The sequence below is a fragment of the Caretta caretta genome, chromosome 7, assembly GCF_965140235.1.
Source record: "Caretta caretta isolate rCarCar2 chromosome 7, rCarCar1.hap1, whole genome shotgun sequence".
NCBI lineage: Eukaryota > Metazoa > Chordata > Testudines > Cheloniidae > Caretta > Caretta caretta.
The window spans coordinates 57,862,309-57,879,595 of record NC_134212.1 but is presented as its reverse complement, the minus strand read 5'-3'; the positions used below and the strand labels follow the sequence as shown (position 1 = coordinate 57,879,595).

General features: G+C 42.5%; 1 protein-coding gene across 4 annotated transcripts in view; it reads left to right on the top strand.

Annotated features, from left to right (window-relative positions):
* ZFAND4 (zinc finger AN1-type containing 4) overlaps positions 1–17,287 on the top strand; it is a 42,065-nt gene that overhangs the window by 2,972 nt on the left and 21,806 nt on the right. For 3 of the 4 annotated variants that reach the window (XM_048855987.2, XM_048855986.2, XM_075130726.1), the window contains exons 3-5: positions 7,289–7,364; positions 7,468–7,535; positions 12,535–12,721. In XM_048855987.2, the coding sequence (XP_048711944.1) occupies positions 7,289–7,364; positions 7,468–7,535; positions 12,535–12,721 (331 nt within the window). Of the gene's footprint in view, positions 1–498; positions 623–7,288; positions 7,365–7,467; positions 7,536–12,534; positions 12,722–17,287 lie in introns of all 4 variants that reach the window. The other variant, XM_048855989.2, reaches the window with a different exon arrangement.

Sequence of the window (17,287 nt, the reverse complement as noted above, 5' to 3'; positions counted from 1 at the left end):
TAAAAGACCCCAAGTTCCTCCCCAATGTGCTGTGTAGGGGCAGATAGGCAATTTTTCCTGACTTGCGGTTGATCAGCTTGTACATGAAAATAGAATGCCATGGTGAAACATCCCATCTTACACTGTAAGTGTAAGTTTTGCATGTAAGTTACAGGCAAGTAATTACCCCATGCTATTGTGTAGGTCAGGATCTCTGAGAAGGAAATACAGAATCTGTGGGATTTCTGTGAGGGAAATACAGAATCATGTTAACAATTTCCGTGCAAGGTCTGCACTCAACAATGGTCAACTATAACAAATGCTGCTGGCAGAATTAAAAACTAGCAAAGAAAACTGTTCTTTTGTCCATTGTTGTATTATCAGGAGACACCAGTGCATTGTCTACACTGTAACCAGGCCTGAAAACAGGCAGATGGGGACCAAGTAAATATGAATATTTCAAATGCTGCCAAAGCCACTTTCCTGCTCCCTATTTCATAATCTGACCTTCTTGGGCAGGTTTAGGGACGTGGAAATAGTTGATGTCTGCTTTAAGAAAGCTGGATATCTCACCAAGAACAGCCCCAACACCTCTCTGCTGATTTTACCAGGTATGAAGAGCACAGGTAAACTTTGATAACAGGTAAGAGCCCCAAAGTTCCTCTAGCACATCTAAACCCTCTGTGCGTGTGAAACTGCTTGAAGCTCAACCAGAGCTGATGTGGTGGTCATGCCTTTTAGCCACAGATCTGTTCCCACACATGCAGTCTGGCCCATGCACATAACAGCAAACTTATATGCAAAGATTCAAACTTGTCCTAGCAAAACCCACTTGATTATCTTCAAGGCAGTGGTAACCTGGATTCTTGCTTCACCCAGAACTGTTCCATTTAATGAGACTTTGCAGATGCTGTAGTGAAAAAGAGAGCCTCATTTGTCTGTGATAGCAATGGCATAAGAATTTAAATGCTCTCATAGTCAGTCTTCCTCAGAATAGGACTGCCATCAGCAGCAACCTGCACCACATCAGTTTCACTTCCTGCAGAAATTGTATATTAAGATAGCATGCTAGGGTTTTTAAGAAACAGCATATTGATTGATTATCATGGACGTGACAATAAATCACTCTGTAGATGTAGATCAAGACTTAACACAAGCAAAGTGATCATAAAGTGGTAAGATTTTGGACTGCAATACAATGAAATCGTAAATATGAATTCTTTTACTGAAAACATACTGCGGAGACTGGAATGATTGGTTATCTCTTCTGTTGCTGTTGGACTGAAAGTGATCCCTACCCAACTCCCTCTAATGTCCCCGCAAGTGAACCTTTTACATTTGTAAAGTCACCCCTCAGCCCATAGTTGTCTTTCCTTAAGTCAAAATACACAACAATTTTTCCTGTTTTTACCTGCCAGTATTTGAGATCACGATTCTCTTTTTTGGATCTACCTTTTATAAATGTTCTTTTTAGAAATATGTTTCCTCCAGTTCTCTTCATATTCTGTATCACAAGTGCATTACATATAAACAGCATCAGTCTTGTTCCTTACCACTTAAAATCGTGATCAACGGGTGGTTACTTTTACAGCAACCTATTGTGATGTCACAGAATTGATTTCAGTTGAAAAGCAAGCAGTGGGAGTGGATTGAACTCTGCAGCTTACTCTGGTTTCTTGCAGAGGCAAGCTCCACCACTGCAAATTGTGGTACTGCCTGTGCTGGGGTTTATATCTGCTGTAGAAAGTAGTTCTGGCTGCTGGAATCTTGTTTACGCCTCTTGCTGTAAGAGGGTTTAAAACTGGCTTGCATTTTTAGAAAAAATTCCCCAGTGTAGGATCTCCTAGGCAAAGCAAAGAATGCTTTGCCAACTCAACATCTTCGGTCAGGGACAGTAAATGTTAAAAAGTCAATTAATATTCTACAAGGACTTCTTCCAGCAGATAGTCCTACCTGGAGGAGGGTTTTGCAAATATGTGTTGAAAGTTCCAGTTGTATAGATTGACCTTCAGAGGAATATTTGGGGTAATAAAATACAAGGTGGAATAATAATAAAAAAGGGAACAGACTATTTAGTTACAGCACTAAATACAAATCTGTTTCCTGATCGACATATTGTGGGGTGGAGGAGATGTTTCTGGCATGTTAAAGCAGGTACACTAAGGAAACCTGGAAGATGTAGTGAGACAGAATGGGATTGAACTTCAGGGGCTGTCTCTGACAGGCTGGCCCCAAGAGGGGAGAAAAGGATAGTGTGCTGTATAGAAATGTAAATTATGCCCTCTGCTTTTGAGGGCAGAGAGGCGGGGAGAGGACCTGGATTGCTTCCCTGGCTCTTGCAGAGCAGGTTGTCATTTGGAGCGGCAGTAGATGTTTGGAGAGAGGCAAAACCTGAATTTGCTTTCATCCCCTCCCCTGAGTTCCAATTGACCAGCTGAGCTGATGCAACCTTGAGACATAGCTGAGCCCTACTTGTTCAGTACTGATTAGAACTGCCCAGTAGCAGGGCCACATGCTTCATAGGAAGAGGTGGCTCTGTGTGATCCTCATGATCATTGTCAGTTTTATATTCTGAGTCTGTATGCAGATTTGTCTCCTCATAGAAGATAAACTACAATCCTGCAATCCTACACCTAATTCAGCTTTCCTTGTATATGAACCTTCAGAAATGGATACTATTTTATTTGCATTTTAAATGTAGGATTTATAGGAAACAGCATAAAAATGAGTGTCTGTGCGTCCGTTATTGCAAAGAGTAAAATTATTTTCTTTTCAGCATCCCCCACCAAAAAAAGTACTGTCATCTTAAGAAGAATGAAAAATATTTCTGACTCTGTAGGAGTCAAGTTAGATCATTTGTTGGAAAAGAACATTTTGTAACAAATGATCTATCAGTTTATCAAAGTAATTGGAAATCACCCCCTGAAGGCAGACAAAACCATGACAAATTCAGACAATAAAGACTGTGTAATCAGAAATGTTAAGTTGAAAACTGTTTTACTGCAGAAGGACTCACTGGTTTTTGCCAGCTTGTTTTTGTGTTTACTTTTGCTCATGCTGCAGACTTTAAATGTGACCAATTATTAAATAGCCAGCTGAAGAAAAGGGATTTGTTGCTCTATCATGTGAACGTGTCTCCTTCATAGGTGACTTTGACAGATTTCAAATGGGCACTGCGCTAATGTCATTTCATGCCTTTTTTTCTGGCTGACGTACAAATTTGTTGGCAGCTTCTAATGTTGAAGGGATAGAAGCAACTCCTCCCATAACCTGATGGGGACATTACTTGTAGTTCATAGTTTATTTTTTAAAAAATTGTGACAGTCGCTCCAAAATGTGAGCTCTGCTTCAGAACTGTGCACTAGGCCCTGTAGCAACAGCAAACATACCGACTGGCTCTTTTGTGACCTGTTCATGCCCTGTTGTGTTCTCAACTCTTGCTAGGTGTGTTGACTGCAGTGTTATGATATTAAGAGCTTGATTCTATTCTCATATGTGCATCAGACATAATTGTTGACTAAATTCCAGTTTGAGGGTCAAAGTCTTTCCTCAGATACACTTGTGCAGTCTCAGTGTGCACGGGTTGTAAATCTATGGGCCAAATTCTGCCCTCGCAGTCTATCTTGGTGATGCAGAAATCAGAAGTCAGCTTGACTTTCAGTTTGCTTGGGTGAGTTTACAGGGATGGCAGCTAGAAAAACCCATATTGTCAATATCCAGAGTCATTGAGATGATATGTCATTTTATCACTTTTTTTAGTGAATAATTGCTCACGAAAGTGTGACATCTCTGCTCAACCCAGTTTTACTGGTATTTGTGTCTTACCATGATCTGTCATTACTGTTCCAAACCATTCTGCTGTATCATAATATTTTGCAGCTTATATTTTTCAAAATATTAGGCAGATCTTACAAGACATTTGATTAATGTTGATAACCATTCTTCCTGCTCTTAAACAATGTAGTATTAAAATTATGCACACCTGGGCAAGATCACTTTAAAAACTAAATTATGGAAGTTGTATCTTGCTGCAGTTTATCACAGACATTGTGCAGTGTTCCATAACAAGAGCTCTGTGGAGGTGGTGAGTTTGGGGTCCTATAGTGTCATAACTGGATATCATGAATAGTTGATGCCAGGTGTATCCTCCTCGGTCACTTACTGTCTCTTCCAATTGACTTAGTGTACTCTAGGTTATCAAGCAAACATTACTAAGAACTCCTATTGTATTACACTATTCTATACCCTCACTTTTAAGTATTATAATATACAAGTAAATGGAGTATTGAGCATACAGACATTAGAATTACCAGGTGTAATTTTGGTGTATTTCGTATCTGTTATTTTACTGAAACTGCGAAGAAATGGCTCTTATGAATTATAAAATATTTGAGGCTTTTATCACCAAAAAAGGAAAATTTCTCTTCACTGTTACATGCAGGTGTTGTATTTTTCTGTTATCCTTTATACAAAGGTCAATAGAAACTACTTATGATCTGCTTCAAATATTTGAAGTGTTAGGATTAAGCAAATTAAGAACAAATGTTATGTAAACTACAACATAATATAAAGTTTTTTGTTTGGTGATATTATTGTAGGCCAAAAATGTATAGTAAGGAAAAGATCCATTTCTTACAAATTGCCTGTAGCTGGCAAACTTGCTACTTTTTGTCAGCTTAAGATCATTGTGCTTCTATCTGTTTAAATTGCAAAATACTCTCTCTACATATATATAAAAAAGCTAATCATTAGAAAGTTCATGTGGAGCTCTAATTACTAGTCACTTAGTAACTTCTCATCCATCAAGATCTACAAAGATTGAGAATGCTTATGCACCCTAACCCTCTGTTGTTCCTCTTTGTGGCCATAGTGAGTCTTACACACATTGTGCCAAAATTTGCCTTCATTTACGAACATGCACACTTATCGTGTACTCATGGCTGAAACTGAGGGCTGAATTTGACTATGAAGCAGGATGATTTAAAATCATCATTTAAAAAAATAATTTTTACTCATTTCCATGCTGCTAGTTCTTTATTTCCTGTTCTGTAGTCTTAAATTGCTAAAGTGAATGTTTTGTAGCTTCCTAATTGCAAGTAGAATTTCAGATTTTACTATTTTTTCCTATTAAAAAGTTTCACACTCAAAGTGTTGCTGTATGCAGACAGAGACTAAGTCCGTGGCTTCATTAACAGCCTGACCATCATAAACTTAGACACCAAATTGATAAGCAAATAGACCATGCTGTATTGCTAATCAGTATCACCTTCCTATACAGTATATTGAACTTCCTCAGGTGAAGAAAGCTGAAATGTTTCAGCAGCCGATAGTCTTCCTTCAGGATTTGCAGTTTGAAGTTCATGGCCCTTGTGTTCCTACGTCTCTTAGATGTTTTTGAAAATTGCACCCATAGGCCCCTGTTTTTGCAAACTTTGGCCTGTGTGCAAAAAAAAAAAGAAACAATAATTGTTTATGTATTGAAAGTCTAAGTAACATTACATTGTTAGCACAAAACAAAATGGAATAAGAGATTTTATGTCGTAAAGAGAAGAATATTTTATTAAATACAGTTTTAGCCCCTGATGCGCCAAATACTCATGTTCATGCTTAACTTATAGTGGTCCCACTGACCATGGGACTAAAATTAGTAAGTACCTGCGTAAGTGTTTTCAGGATAAGGGTCTCAACTTTTAGTGTTTTGTGGTTTGCTTATAGCAGTTCTGTAAAATTTAAAAAAGACTCTCCCAATAGTAGCATTTTAAAACAGTGTTTATAATTTATAATGAATTTAAATTATAATCTAAAGTTGCAGTATCGCATATTTTCAAACAGAGCCTCAGCCCGATTCTAAATCGGATTTAAATCACTCGATCCTGCCAAGGAGTAATTGCACCTCTCTTTACTCTATCAGTTGTATACAAGAACAGCATCCTCTTCCATATTTCTTCTGTCAGAGCACAACTCAATTTTCAGTGTCTTAGTGGATGAAGGGAAGTGTACATACTACAATGTAATTTTAGTGTTCGGCTATGAAGAGCCATTTGGATAAACATAATTCATTCATAAGGCCAAGTAACTCTTTCTCAGTGTGTTAATTGTCCTCTGAAGGAATCTTACTAGTGCCAGCAGGAGCGCAAACCATACAATGGGTATGATTTTTCCGTTTCCACCTTACTAGGCCACTAAGAAAGGAATATGTATAGGAGCAACAGAGATGCAAAAGCTAAGGATTCTCCACTGCTGTGTTTTGGGAGGTATTTGCGTGCATTAGGGAGTGCTAGCTTTTTGCGTCCAGTGCAATGACCCTTGTACCTCAACACGAAGGTTAGTGTTTACACCTCTCCTGCAGGCAGGCAGTCTGTGACTTCCATATAGTTTCATTCTACTTACATTATTTGTAGAAAGTTTTTAATGAAGTCTTAAAATGTACTGTACTTTGTGTGAGTCATTTGGACAGAATTGCTTCCACCTGACACTTTGTTAATTTTCAAAGGCCCAGCAGACAGACCAACACCCTAACTGTGATTTGTGCCTTTGACCTCTCAGTCTTAAATAACTTGCCGATTAAAAATATTTTTCCTTTCAAACCTGAGTCTGGTTGTGAGTCTACCCAAGAAATCAAGATTAGAAATTGTCACCCTCCTTTTAGGAGGGTATAAAGGGTCATTACTGAGCTCTGCACAGTTTGCTTTAAATGAGTGCCAACGAGTAAGTGAGTTGTCCATATGCATGGAGGGAAAACAAAGTTAGCCATGAAGTGAAACACATGACTTCCTGTAATTTCCAGTGCAAAACACAGACCTCATCTACACTGCTGCTCTTCAGCATTTCAACCCTGTTTCCTTCAAATAATATGCTGTCATGTCAAATTTATCCTAAAATGTTGGTGTGGTTTAATAACGAGCTTTACCAGACATAAGACTAGTAAAGTGTTTCTGTAGTTTAAAAAACAGACCTTTGAGTGTTTGCAGTGCAAATTTTGCACAGCCGTGGATACTGCACCAGAATCTGAAAGTTAAGATTTTTACAGACACAGAAGTAAAAATACTGCACCTGGTGGAGCCTGGTCTAATTGTATGGGTGTGCTTCCCTGAGTTGCAATACACCTCAACTTGCTGTATAGACAAACCCTAACTATGGGTGGTAGCTCTTTAGACTAAAGTTGTAGCCCTTGCAATGTATTTAAATGCGTGGATAATGTCTGGCAAGTGGTGTGGCTGGAAAAGTCAACCATTTTTTAGTCTCTCTGAAGAAGATTCTACAGTAATGTTATACTAATTGACTGATTTTTAATGTTGTCTTTTTGAAGGTATTCCTGTCTCTCAGCAGCACTTAATTTGGAATAATGTGGAGTTGGAGGATGACTATTGCTTGAATGATTACAAGTGAGTGTAAGATAAAACTAAAACAAACTGTTCCAAATATAACTATTACTATTGGGAACTGAGAGTACTACAAAACTTCACCTTTTTTGTTGACTATTCGCAGCATTTCAGAAGGTTGCACTTTGAAGCTGGTACTGGCTATGCGAGGTGGGCCTATTAACACTAGAAGAGGTAGGTGCAAGTTTTGTGTTGGTTTCATGTGAAGCATCAAGACAGTCTAATAAAGACTCTTACACAAGTACTCGTAACTCTAGACCATTGTACTTTAGCCAAGCTTTTTGGCTGAATGGACTTTGATTGTAAAGGAATTGGAAGATCTTTGAGGAATATGTAAGGGTCTGTTCACCCATCTTTCGTTTGTCATATTTTTGTGGTTTTAAGAGCCATTAGCCCAAAACCATTAGCCTAAAGGAAACTCTTGATGTGAAGTTGGATTAGATGTTGAAAAGTGAATATTGTTATAAAACTGTTGACATGGCTGCCTTACATATCTTGAACTGCATGTCTTACACAGTATAAATTTAATGATACAATAAAGTACTAATCTATAAATTTAATTAGAAATATTGGAATAGATATGTACCCGTGATGGTGGGATTTCCAAAGGAGACTTATGGAGTTGGATGCCCATTGAAATCCCCAAATTCCTAACTAACATTGAAAAATCTCAGCTAGCATGGCTAAGTTACCGTTCTGTTGGAATGTCTAAATTCTGCATATCCTAATTGTGTAATGTGAAAATATATTATGCGTTGGTAAAGGGACACATCTTAAAAATCATGCTTGCCTAAAAATGTATTTTCTGGTGTTTATAACACTAAGATTATTATTAGTAAAGTTATTAGAATATAATTACGTATATACTCGTTCATAAGTTGAATTTTTTTAGTAAAAAAGGGAAGCACCAGAGAAGGGGGTCGGCTTATGAACGGGTATAGAGTGGGAGAGGTGGGACACACAGCCCCTCCCCCCAACAGAGGGAGCGAGGAGAGGCAGCTCAGCCAGCAGAGCCAGAAGGGAAGAGGCAGGGCCAGTCTCTCTCTGCTTCTGACCATGCTGCTCTCCCCCCAGCCTTCGAAGCAGCTGCATCTCCAGCTGCAGCTATGCCACTCGGCCCCGGCCCCCAGAGCAGGCTGTGGCCGTGCCACCCGGTCCAGCCTGCTGGACCAGGCTGCGGCTGCACTGCCCAGCCTGTCGGGGCAGCTCCAGCCAGGCCAGAGACATCCTCCCCGGCCCTCCCCAGATAAGGTGGGAAGGGAAGGGATGGGATGGGGAGAGTGTGGGAGTCCTGGGCTAGGGGTGGGGTCATGTGGGGGGTGGTCATGGGGGTTACTCCCCTGGCCCGCAGCTTCTCTTCTCCCCCCCCCCCCCCCCCAAAAAAAAAAATTTCCCCACCAGCTGCTGTCCCGGCCTGTCAGGGTAAGCAGCTGGTGTGCCGGGACACTTTGTTAACTTAGGTTTACCTCTGTGCCTGCGGACGCTCGAGGTAAACAAACCATTTCGACCTGCCAGCGGCTTATCCTGATGGCCTTGGAGCCAAAGTTTGGTGACCCTTGAATTATAGGGTCGGCTTATGAATGGGTCATAAAAATTTTCCATTTTTATTTATCCATCGGGGGGGGGGGGAGACTTATAAACGAACCAGCTTATTATCAAGTATTTACGGACTTTAACTTTTTTCATTTAGCACACTTGTGTATAGTCTGTCAAACTTGGGGACATGGGTGCTACATGTTACTAACTCTTTTTATAAAACTGGCTATATTTCAAGTCGGTAACCCTTTTTTTTTTTTTTTTTTTAAAAAGGGGGCGGGGGGACAGGATGGGACGAGAAGATAGTATCATGAATCCAGAGCTATTTGGTGCGTAGAGATTATGGGAGCCTTTGCTTCAATACATGTCATGCTTTGAGATCACATTAGCTTCCCTCTGAAGAGGTTTGTTTTTTCTTTCCTTCCAAATTAGTCAGAGCCCTGAGATTTGATTGTTTCTATTATCTTCATTGCTTACTTCAGTGGCAGTTCTTCCTCAACCTGACATAAGTTAACCCTTTGTTTTATTATCCACTTTTCAGGGTGAGATACATTGCGCAGAACTTTAGAGGAGTCATCCTAATAAAGTCTATCCTTGGCTAATAATATGAAGTTCTGAAGTGCATCCCTAGTCATGAAGGAAGAGTAGAGCAGTAATTTTGGCAACACATGGCATTGCCAGCTTCTGCATTTCACATGACCCAACACATCATCTATTTGCTCGTAAACTGTTCTCAATTTTTAATAGTCTAGTGAAAAGGGAAGCAAAAAAGGAGGATATTAAATTTAATTGGTGAGAATGGGTTTTGAAGAGGGCAGCAAAGTGGAGCTACCGATTTCAAATAGTTTCATGAATGGACTGCACTTTGAATGCTGATGAAAATACGTGCACAGGACTGCCTCTATACTGATTCTGAACTAGAAATGTGATTGATTCAGGGGTCGGCACCACCATGTTGTGTGATGGACACTTGACAAAATTACCGTACTTAGTGACGGACTTTGTGGGGGCTTATGTCATTCAGTCGTTCAATTTTTTGAAAATTTACCAGAAATCTCAACATTTTTGTCACGGACATGTTGCTGACCCGTGGACTGATTTGTTTTTGCTTTTTAATTTTCAAACTTTTTGAACCTTGCAATTTTTAGGTGACTCTTATCCAATGAAATGACAGCTGGGGTTCAAGGTGGGAAAACAGTTCATGCTTGCAAAGCGCATATACTAGGACACCCAGATCTTTTTGCACACTCCCCCTTCAGCAATATTCTGAAATAGCTTTGAGGTTGAAGAGCAACGTAGTTTGAGCATGAGAATTAATGCACCAAACATCTTCTTATGACTTCAGAATCTCTATGCCCCTTGAAAGCAGCTCTAAAACTGCAGCAGTGGTTACCTAAGCATGTCATCCTGATGCCTGTTTTGCTTATTACTACATACAGATGGGGCAGCAGCCTCGCCTGGGATAGGTAAAGCATTGTTCTGTGATAAAACCCACAGAGGCATGAAAGCTGAAAGTGAGGAAATCCCTTTGCTATTTTCACTTGTAAAGCACACTGTAGAAGAGAACTTCTACACTTACTGTAGGGGATTCACATCTAATCAGGCTTATATGAGTTCAACTTTCAAAGGCAATTAAAAATAATCTGCCTGACACTTAGAGCTTTCATATAATGAAACTTTAATTGCAATGTCACTGTAAGTACAATCTACCATACATAACTGTAAAAATGCCTTGTTTTACAAAACTCTGCTCAAGTCTTGTCACTGAGTGCTTGTAGGTTGAGTTATTTTCATGGAATTACATTAGTTTTTATTTCCAAAGGTGCTCCTTGCTCTAATCATACTCTGGCAAAACTGAAGGTAGAATGGTTCCCGTCCTTCTAAATAAACTGTAAAGCAGTTTGTTGTAAACATCAGTCACTTCACAGGCTTCTGCTAGAATTCCCCCCAAACTAATCTCTTTGCCAGAAAAAATATTCGGCTCAATATACTTAAAACACAGTGAGCTCTGCTGGGATTATTTTCTCTAATTCAGACTCGAGTAATCAAATCTAACCTCACTCTTTTTTCCTCATTTTAGAATGGGAAAATTAATCAAGGTTTAAAACATGAAAGTGGGTCTAACTTCATTGATCTTTGTATCTCTGCTCACTTTTAAATGAGATTTAAATATTTTAGGAAAAAAACAGGAGTACTTGTGGCACGTTAGAGACTAACAAATTTATTTGAGCATAAGTTTTCGTGAGCTACAGCTCACTTCATCGGATGCTCACAAAAGCTTATGCTCAAATAAATTTGTTAGTCTCTAAGGTGCCACAAGTACTCCTGTTCTTTTTGCGAATACAGACTAACACGGCTGCTACTCTGAAATATTTTAGGGGGAACTTTATATTTAAGGTTTTCCTATCAGTTTCTCTAGGTGGTGGTGCTAGTTTAATTTATTTTACTTATAAATCTAGTTAGTAGAATTCTCCACCCTTAACCAGCTAACTTTGTTTCTCCTCTGTCTTTCTATCCCATCCTTGGACATCTGATGGCCCCTCTGTGTGTGGTCTGCCTTTTCCTTTTGTGTCCTGCTCCCCATCTATGCATGTACTGCAGTGCTGGGGAAGAGGTGTGCTTTCTGTCCTAAGACACCAGTGTGTACGGAACTTCTCTCTTCTGCTGTTGTAGGCTGATAGGGAGAGGAAAGGTCTGATGCCAAATCTTCAATAACTAAGCAGGATCCCATGGTCTGCTCATTTATCTCATTCCATATCTCTTTCCCATATGTGAAACTCTGCTTGGAGCTGGTGATGTGGGGGTCTGCTTCAATAAAAGGAGTCAACAAAGGAAGAGGGCTAGTAATGGAAAGGGCGGAGAACCAGACAGATGAATAGGGGATAATAACAAATACCTTTATTTTTAGGCTGTGCTTTTTACCATTCCAGTCAACTGTTTCTGGCACCTGTAAAAATAACCCTACCTCTAAGCTGTCTCCAAATACACACAATGATGTAGTCAAAGCATTCATGCCATAGCTTTCCTAAACGTTGTAGCAGGTGCTACTGGACTTCTTGTGACTATAATTCCCTTTAAAAAGAGCAGTGAGTGAGGCATTGAGTGACTGCAAAGTGTCTGTGATGTGGATTTTAATGTCTCTGACAGGAGGAATGGAGGTGCTTGTGAAGCTGGGTGATAAAACCCTGTCTCAGATAGCTAGAGGCTCATAGCTGTCATTTAGACTGGTCAAGTCAGGGAGGCTCCATTGGCTCCTCTGGGCTAACCGCCACCAGTCACTGAAGTCCCCTGAGATATAAACATAGGAGGGAGAGGTGTGGGAACTTGAGCCAGGTACTAGAGTGCTTCAGACTCTTGAATGCACTCCCACGAATGACGTGGAACCACTGGGACTACATCTATACAGGTGTTTTATGTTTGAGTGCTGTCTGAAAAAACTAATTTTAGGTTCAACACTTCAAGTTGTACAGATTACTGTTTTCTTCCTGAAGACTGTTCCATCAGTGACATTTTCAGACCATCACTGTAGATTTCTTTAAACACAGTATGCAGGCTGAGGTATTCTAGCTCAGCCTCTTTGAGGGATTAGACTTCAAAGTTGAAATAGACTGTTTTTCATTCTGTTTTCTCCTTATAGTTCCTGTGGAAGACCCTATTAGGGAAATGGCTGAATACATGGACCCCAGTCGAGATGAGGTCTGGGAGAAGGGGCCATCCAACAAACAAGTTACCTTCTTGGTGTACCGGGAAGGAGATCAGTTGAATTTCTTCCGTGTTGTAGACAGGGGGGATGGCACTTTAACACCATTATCTGAATCTTTAAGGTAAAAAGTGGGTTTTGATTTCGATGCCTGGTTTCAGAGGGGGGAAAGCTGTACAACTTTTCAGCTGTTATTCCTTAACTTGTGTCCAAAGAATATTTAGACTGTCACAAGCATTACTATTACTGACCAGATTTGCAGATGACACAAAAGCTGGGAGATGGGGGCGTTGCAAACGCTTTGGAGGATAGAGCTAAAATTCAAAGGGATCTTGATAAATCGGAGAACTGAGCTGTAGACAACAAATTAAAATTAAACAAAGACAAGGTGCTATGCTTTGGGAATTAAAACCAAATGCACAGACACTGAATGGAGGATAACTGGCTTGGCAGCAGCACTGCTGAGAAGGATCTGGGAGTTGTGGTGGATCACATGAGTCAGCAATGTGATGCTGTGACAAAAAAAGCAAATGCAGTTTTGGGATTCATTAACTGTGGCATAGCTTGCAAGTCACAGGAGGTGATAGTACCGCTCTACTCGGCGCTTGTTAGGCTTCAGCTGGAGTACTGTGTCCAGTTTTGGTCACCAGTGTATAGAAAGGATGTAGAGAAACTGGAAAGGATCCAGAGGCAAGCAACAAAGATGATCAAAGGGATGGAATGCAAGCCATGTGAGCAAAGATTGAAGGAACTGGGTATGTTTAGTTTGGAAAAGAGGAGATTAAGGGGGGGACATAATAGCAGTCTTCAGATATTTGAAAGGATGCCATAAAAAGATGGAGAAAAGTTGGTTTTTGTTGTCACAGAGGGCAGGACTAGAGGCAATGGGTCCTAACTACAGCACAGCAGATATAGGTTGAATCTCAGGAAAAGCTTCCTAACTAAGAACAGTAGGACAATGGAACAGACTGCCTAGGGGAGTCGTTGAAGCTCCTTCGCTGGAGGTTTTTGAAAGGATGTTGGATAGCTGTCTGTCTTGGATTGTTTAGACAGGATGAATCCTGCATGTTGGCTAGACTGATAACCCTTGTGGTCCCTTCTAACTCCATGGTTCTACGATTAGTATTTAAATATATAAAATAGTGTTTAAGTAGAAAGACTACAGCGGATGTAAGTAATGCTGACTAATATTCTCTCTGTTTCTCAATACAAAGTGAAACAAAGCTGACTTGGCCTCTGAGAGCAATCCAGAATTTCCATCTCTGATGAGAGCAAACTTGGAAACAGATACAAAAGAAATGTTGCTTCAGTACTTTTTGCCATCCATATAAAGTTGCATGTGTAGTTTTATAAACATTCACTCCCCTCACAGCCCAAACTTTTCTTCCTTATCTATTCTGCAGTGAAGTCATAGTCACGTGTAGAAGTCAGATTGGCAGCTGGAAGTGGTAGGATCCTATCCAAGTTTTGCCTTCGATAGCCAAGCAGCTGGATTTTTTGCTGAAATGATCAGTATTGAAATAGTACTGTTGACAGCTACAGTGATAAGTTTTGTTTAGATGAACGCTGTTGAGGCATCAGGTCCATCACAGGTGGCCAGCTGTGCTAGAACTTAGAGACCATCAGCACCAAAGCTACAAGTCTCTATCACCTTAACTGGAAAATTAACTTTACTAGCTGACATTCAGTAGTAGGCTGCTACCAGTGCGGAGGCCAGCACCTTGAGACATGATGACATGCACTACATCAGTGTAATACATAATGACAAAATCTTAACTTTTGTTCAAGCTTAATAGTATCACAGAATTTAGGAATCTGTTAATAAAACATTCTCAATTCTTTAAAATCTTCTGGTAGCTGAGTTAAAAGTTCAGCTGTCTGTTCTGCTTCCATTTGTGATTGCATGTCAGTTGGCAAAATCAAGGGTGGTTCTTCGAGAGCTTGCTCATGTCCATTCCGTTGTAGGTGTGTGTGCTCGCCATGTGCACTGGTGCCAGAAGTTTTTCCTTCACTGGTATCCGTAAGTGACTGACTCTGGCACCCTCTGGACTGGCGTGCATACGCTCCGGTATAAGGGATGCCACCGGCTCTCCCCTCCCTCAGTTCCTTCCTACCGCCAGTGATGGTGCTTTGGCAAGCTTTCCTAATTTGTTATGTATAGCTGTTTAAAGTTGTATAGTTAATAGTTCTCTTAGTGTTAAATTAGAAATAGTTAATTAGTCCCGTACGGGACTCAGCCTAGGGATGGGGCATGCCCCGGTCCCTGGGCTTCAAATCTTGTGACTGTTGCAAAAAACCCATGCCAGTCAATGATTCCCATAGAAGCTGCCTGAAATGTTTAGGGGAAACCCACGTGAGCGACAGTTGTTGCATTTGCAAGAGCTTTAGGCCACGGACCAAAAAGGAGCAGAACATGCGTCTCCAAGTGCTCCTTATGGAGTCGGCCCTCACACTGGCCTCGGAGCCGACGAGATCGGATTCTGCTCCAAGTGCTGTAGCTTCAGTGCGGCGTGCACCGCCGGCAGCGACTGGCACTGATCCCCATCCCCGGTACTGGCTAAAAAGCAAAGAAAGGCCAGGAGGGGGCTTTCTCCTACATCCTATGAAGGGAAGGAGAGAGTCAGAGGAGAGCAAAGACCCATGCTGGGTAACTCTTCCTCTCTGGATGGTGGCCAGGCTTTGACTCCTGCTGAGCTGTTGAGCCCGCTTCAGGACCCGCCAACCACCCCGAAGGCCTTTCAGACCGCGAAGGACATATTGTCTCTTCTAGTGCCACCTGCGCTGGCTGCCGAGATGCTCTGTTCAAAGAGTAAGCCTGCCTTAGGACCTTTCCAGTGGTCTCCATCAGTGTGGCACCACTCTTTGCTGCAGGGGGTGCCCCGTCAGCACTTTCCTGAACAGTGCCACCAGCTCCCGGATGCAGGTCGGCTTAGCTGCCAGAGTTCCTGGCGTTAGTCCATGGACTCTAGGCAGCGTTCCACAGGTTCTAGGCATCGATCACCAGCGGTCTCCCAGCTCATGGCACCATTCCGGAGGGTTGAGACTCCAGTCCTCGGAGCCCCATCACCGATCACCAGTATGGTTCACCGTGGGCACGTCGACGGTCTCCGACAAATTGGTTTTCTCACTCCCGATTTACAGCGTGGCACCGCTCTCTGAACGTGAGGCGTCAGTTGCCAGGGTATCATTGCCAATCCACCAAACGCTGCTGCCGGGGACGCAACACCGAGAGCTATCACCCCTGTACAGGTCCTCAGTGGAGGTCCGCTGCCAGAGCTGACGGGATTAGGGTAGGTAGGTGGCCTCTATACTGTCCTGGGCCCCCAGACAAGTCTCTTCCTCTTTGGGCCTCTGACAGCATGGAGGAGACCCTGTTCGTAAGCCAAGGCCTCACACTGGAGGCATTGGCATTCCCCGCTGAGCCACCAGTGGCAGCATGGCCCTAGGGCCAGTGGCCCGAACCCTGGCATCTATAGAACCCCTGGGGGTTTCCCCACCCGTCGCAGGGGCGTAGGTCATTCTTGGGGGCATCTGAAAGATGGTCAGCGACAGTCTCCTGCCTGCCCGCTGACTCTGACGCAGAGTCAGAGCAGGCTCTCTAGGGCTAGCCGGCCTCGGCCGAGGATCCCCTAGCAGAAGCGGCAGAGTTGGCAAACCTGCCTCCTCCTCATCTTTGCCTAATGAGATGATAGCGGGGCCTACCAGGAGCTTTTGAAGAGGGTTGCGTCAAACGTGGGGCTGGAAGCTGAGGAACTGGCAGAACCCTTGGCCTCCCTGTTGGATGTGCTAAGGGCAGCAGCTCCCTCCAAGGTGGCATTGCTGGTGAACGAGGGAGTGGTGAAAATTACTAAGGCACTGTGGCAGACACCCTCCTCCCTGTCCCCCATCTCCAAGTGGGTGGAAAGAAAATACTACATCCCCATTAAGTGGTATGAATATCTTTATACCCACCCTGCCCCAAGCTCACTGGTTGTGTTGGCAGCCCATGAGCGCGCTAGACAAGGCCAACTGGGATTGCCACCTAACAACAAGGAGGCAAAGAGGCTCGATCTCTTCGGTAGAAAAATTTATTCTACATCCAGCCTCCAGCTGAGAGTGGTCAACCATCAGGCCTTACTTGGCCATTATGATTTTAATATTGGGCAGTCCATGTGCAAGTTTATGGATTCACTGCCAGAGGAACCCAGGAAGGAATTCATGGCTATCCTCAATGAGGGCAAAGCTGTGGCCAGGGCAGCCCTCCAAGCAGCGTCAGTTGTGGCAGACTCTGCAGCCCAGAACATGGCTTTGGCCATTTCTATGAGGTGGGCGTCCTGGTTGCAGTCATCAGGTCTATCAGTGGAGGTTCAACAATCCATCCAGGACTTCCCATTCGATGGCCTGGCACTGTTTTCGGAACAAACAAAGTAAATTACATGGCCTGAAAAACTTCAGGGCTACCTTGCGCTCCCTGGGCCTTCACACGCCGGGCTGGTGAGGAAGCAGTTTAAGCCGCAACAGCCCCACAGGTTCGGGAGCCGACCTTGATCAGAGCACTTCCGCAAGAAGGGCAAAGGCTATAAGCGCAGGCAAGGCCGTCAGCCGGCATCCTCTGCTCACTCAAGCTCCACCCGTAACCAGCTGGGTAACAAGCAGGCATTTTGAGAGTACGCTTGAGGGCGATGTTCCAGCCTGTGTCCTGGATCCCGCT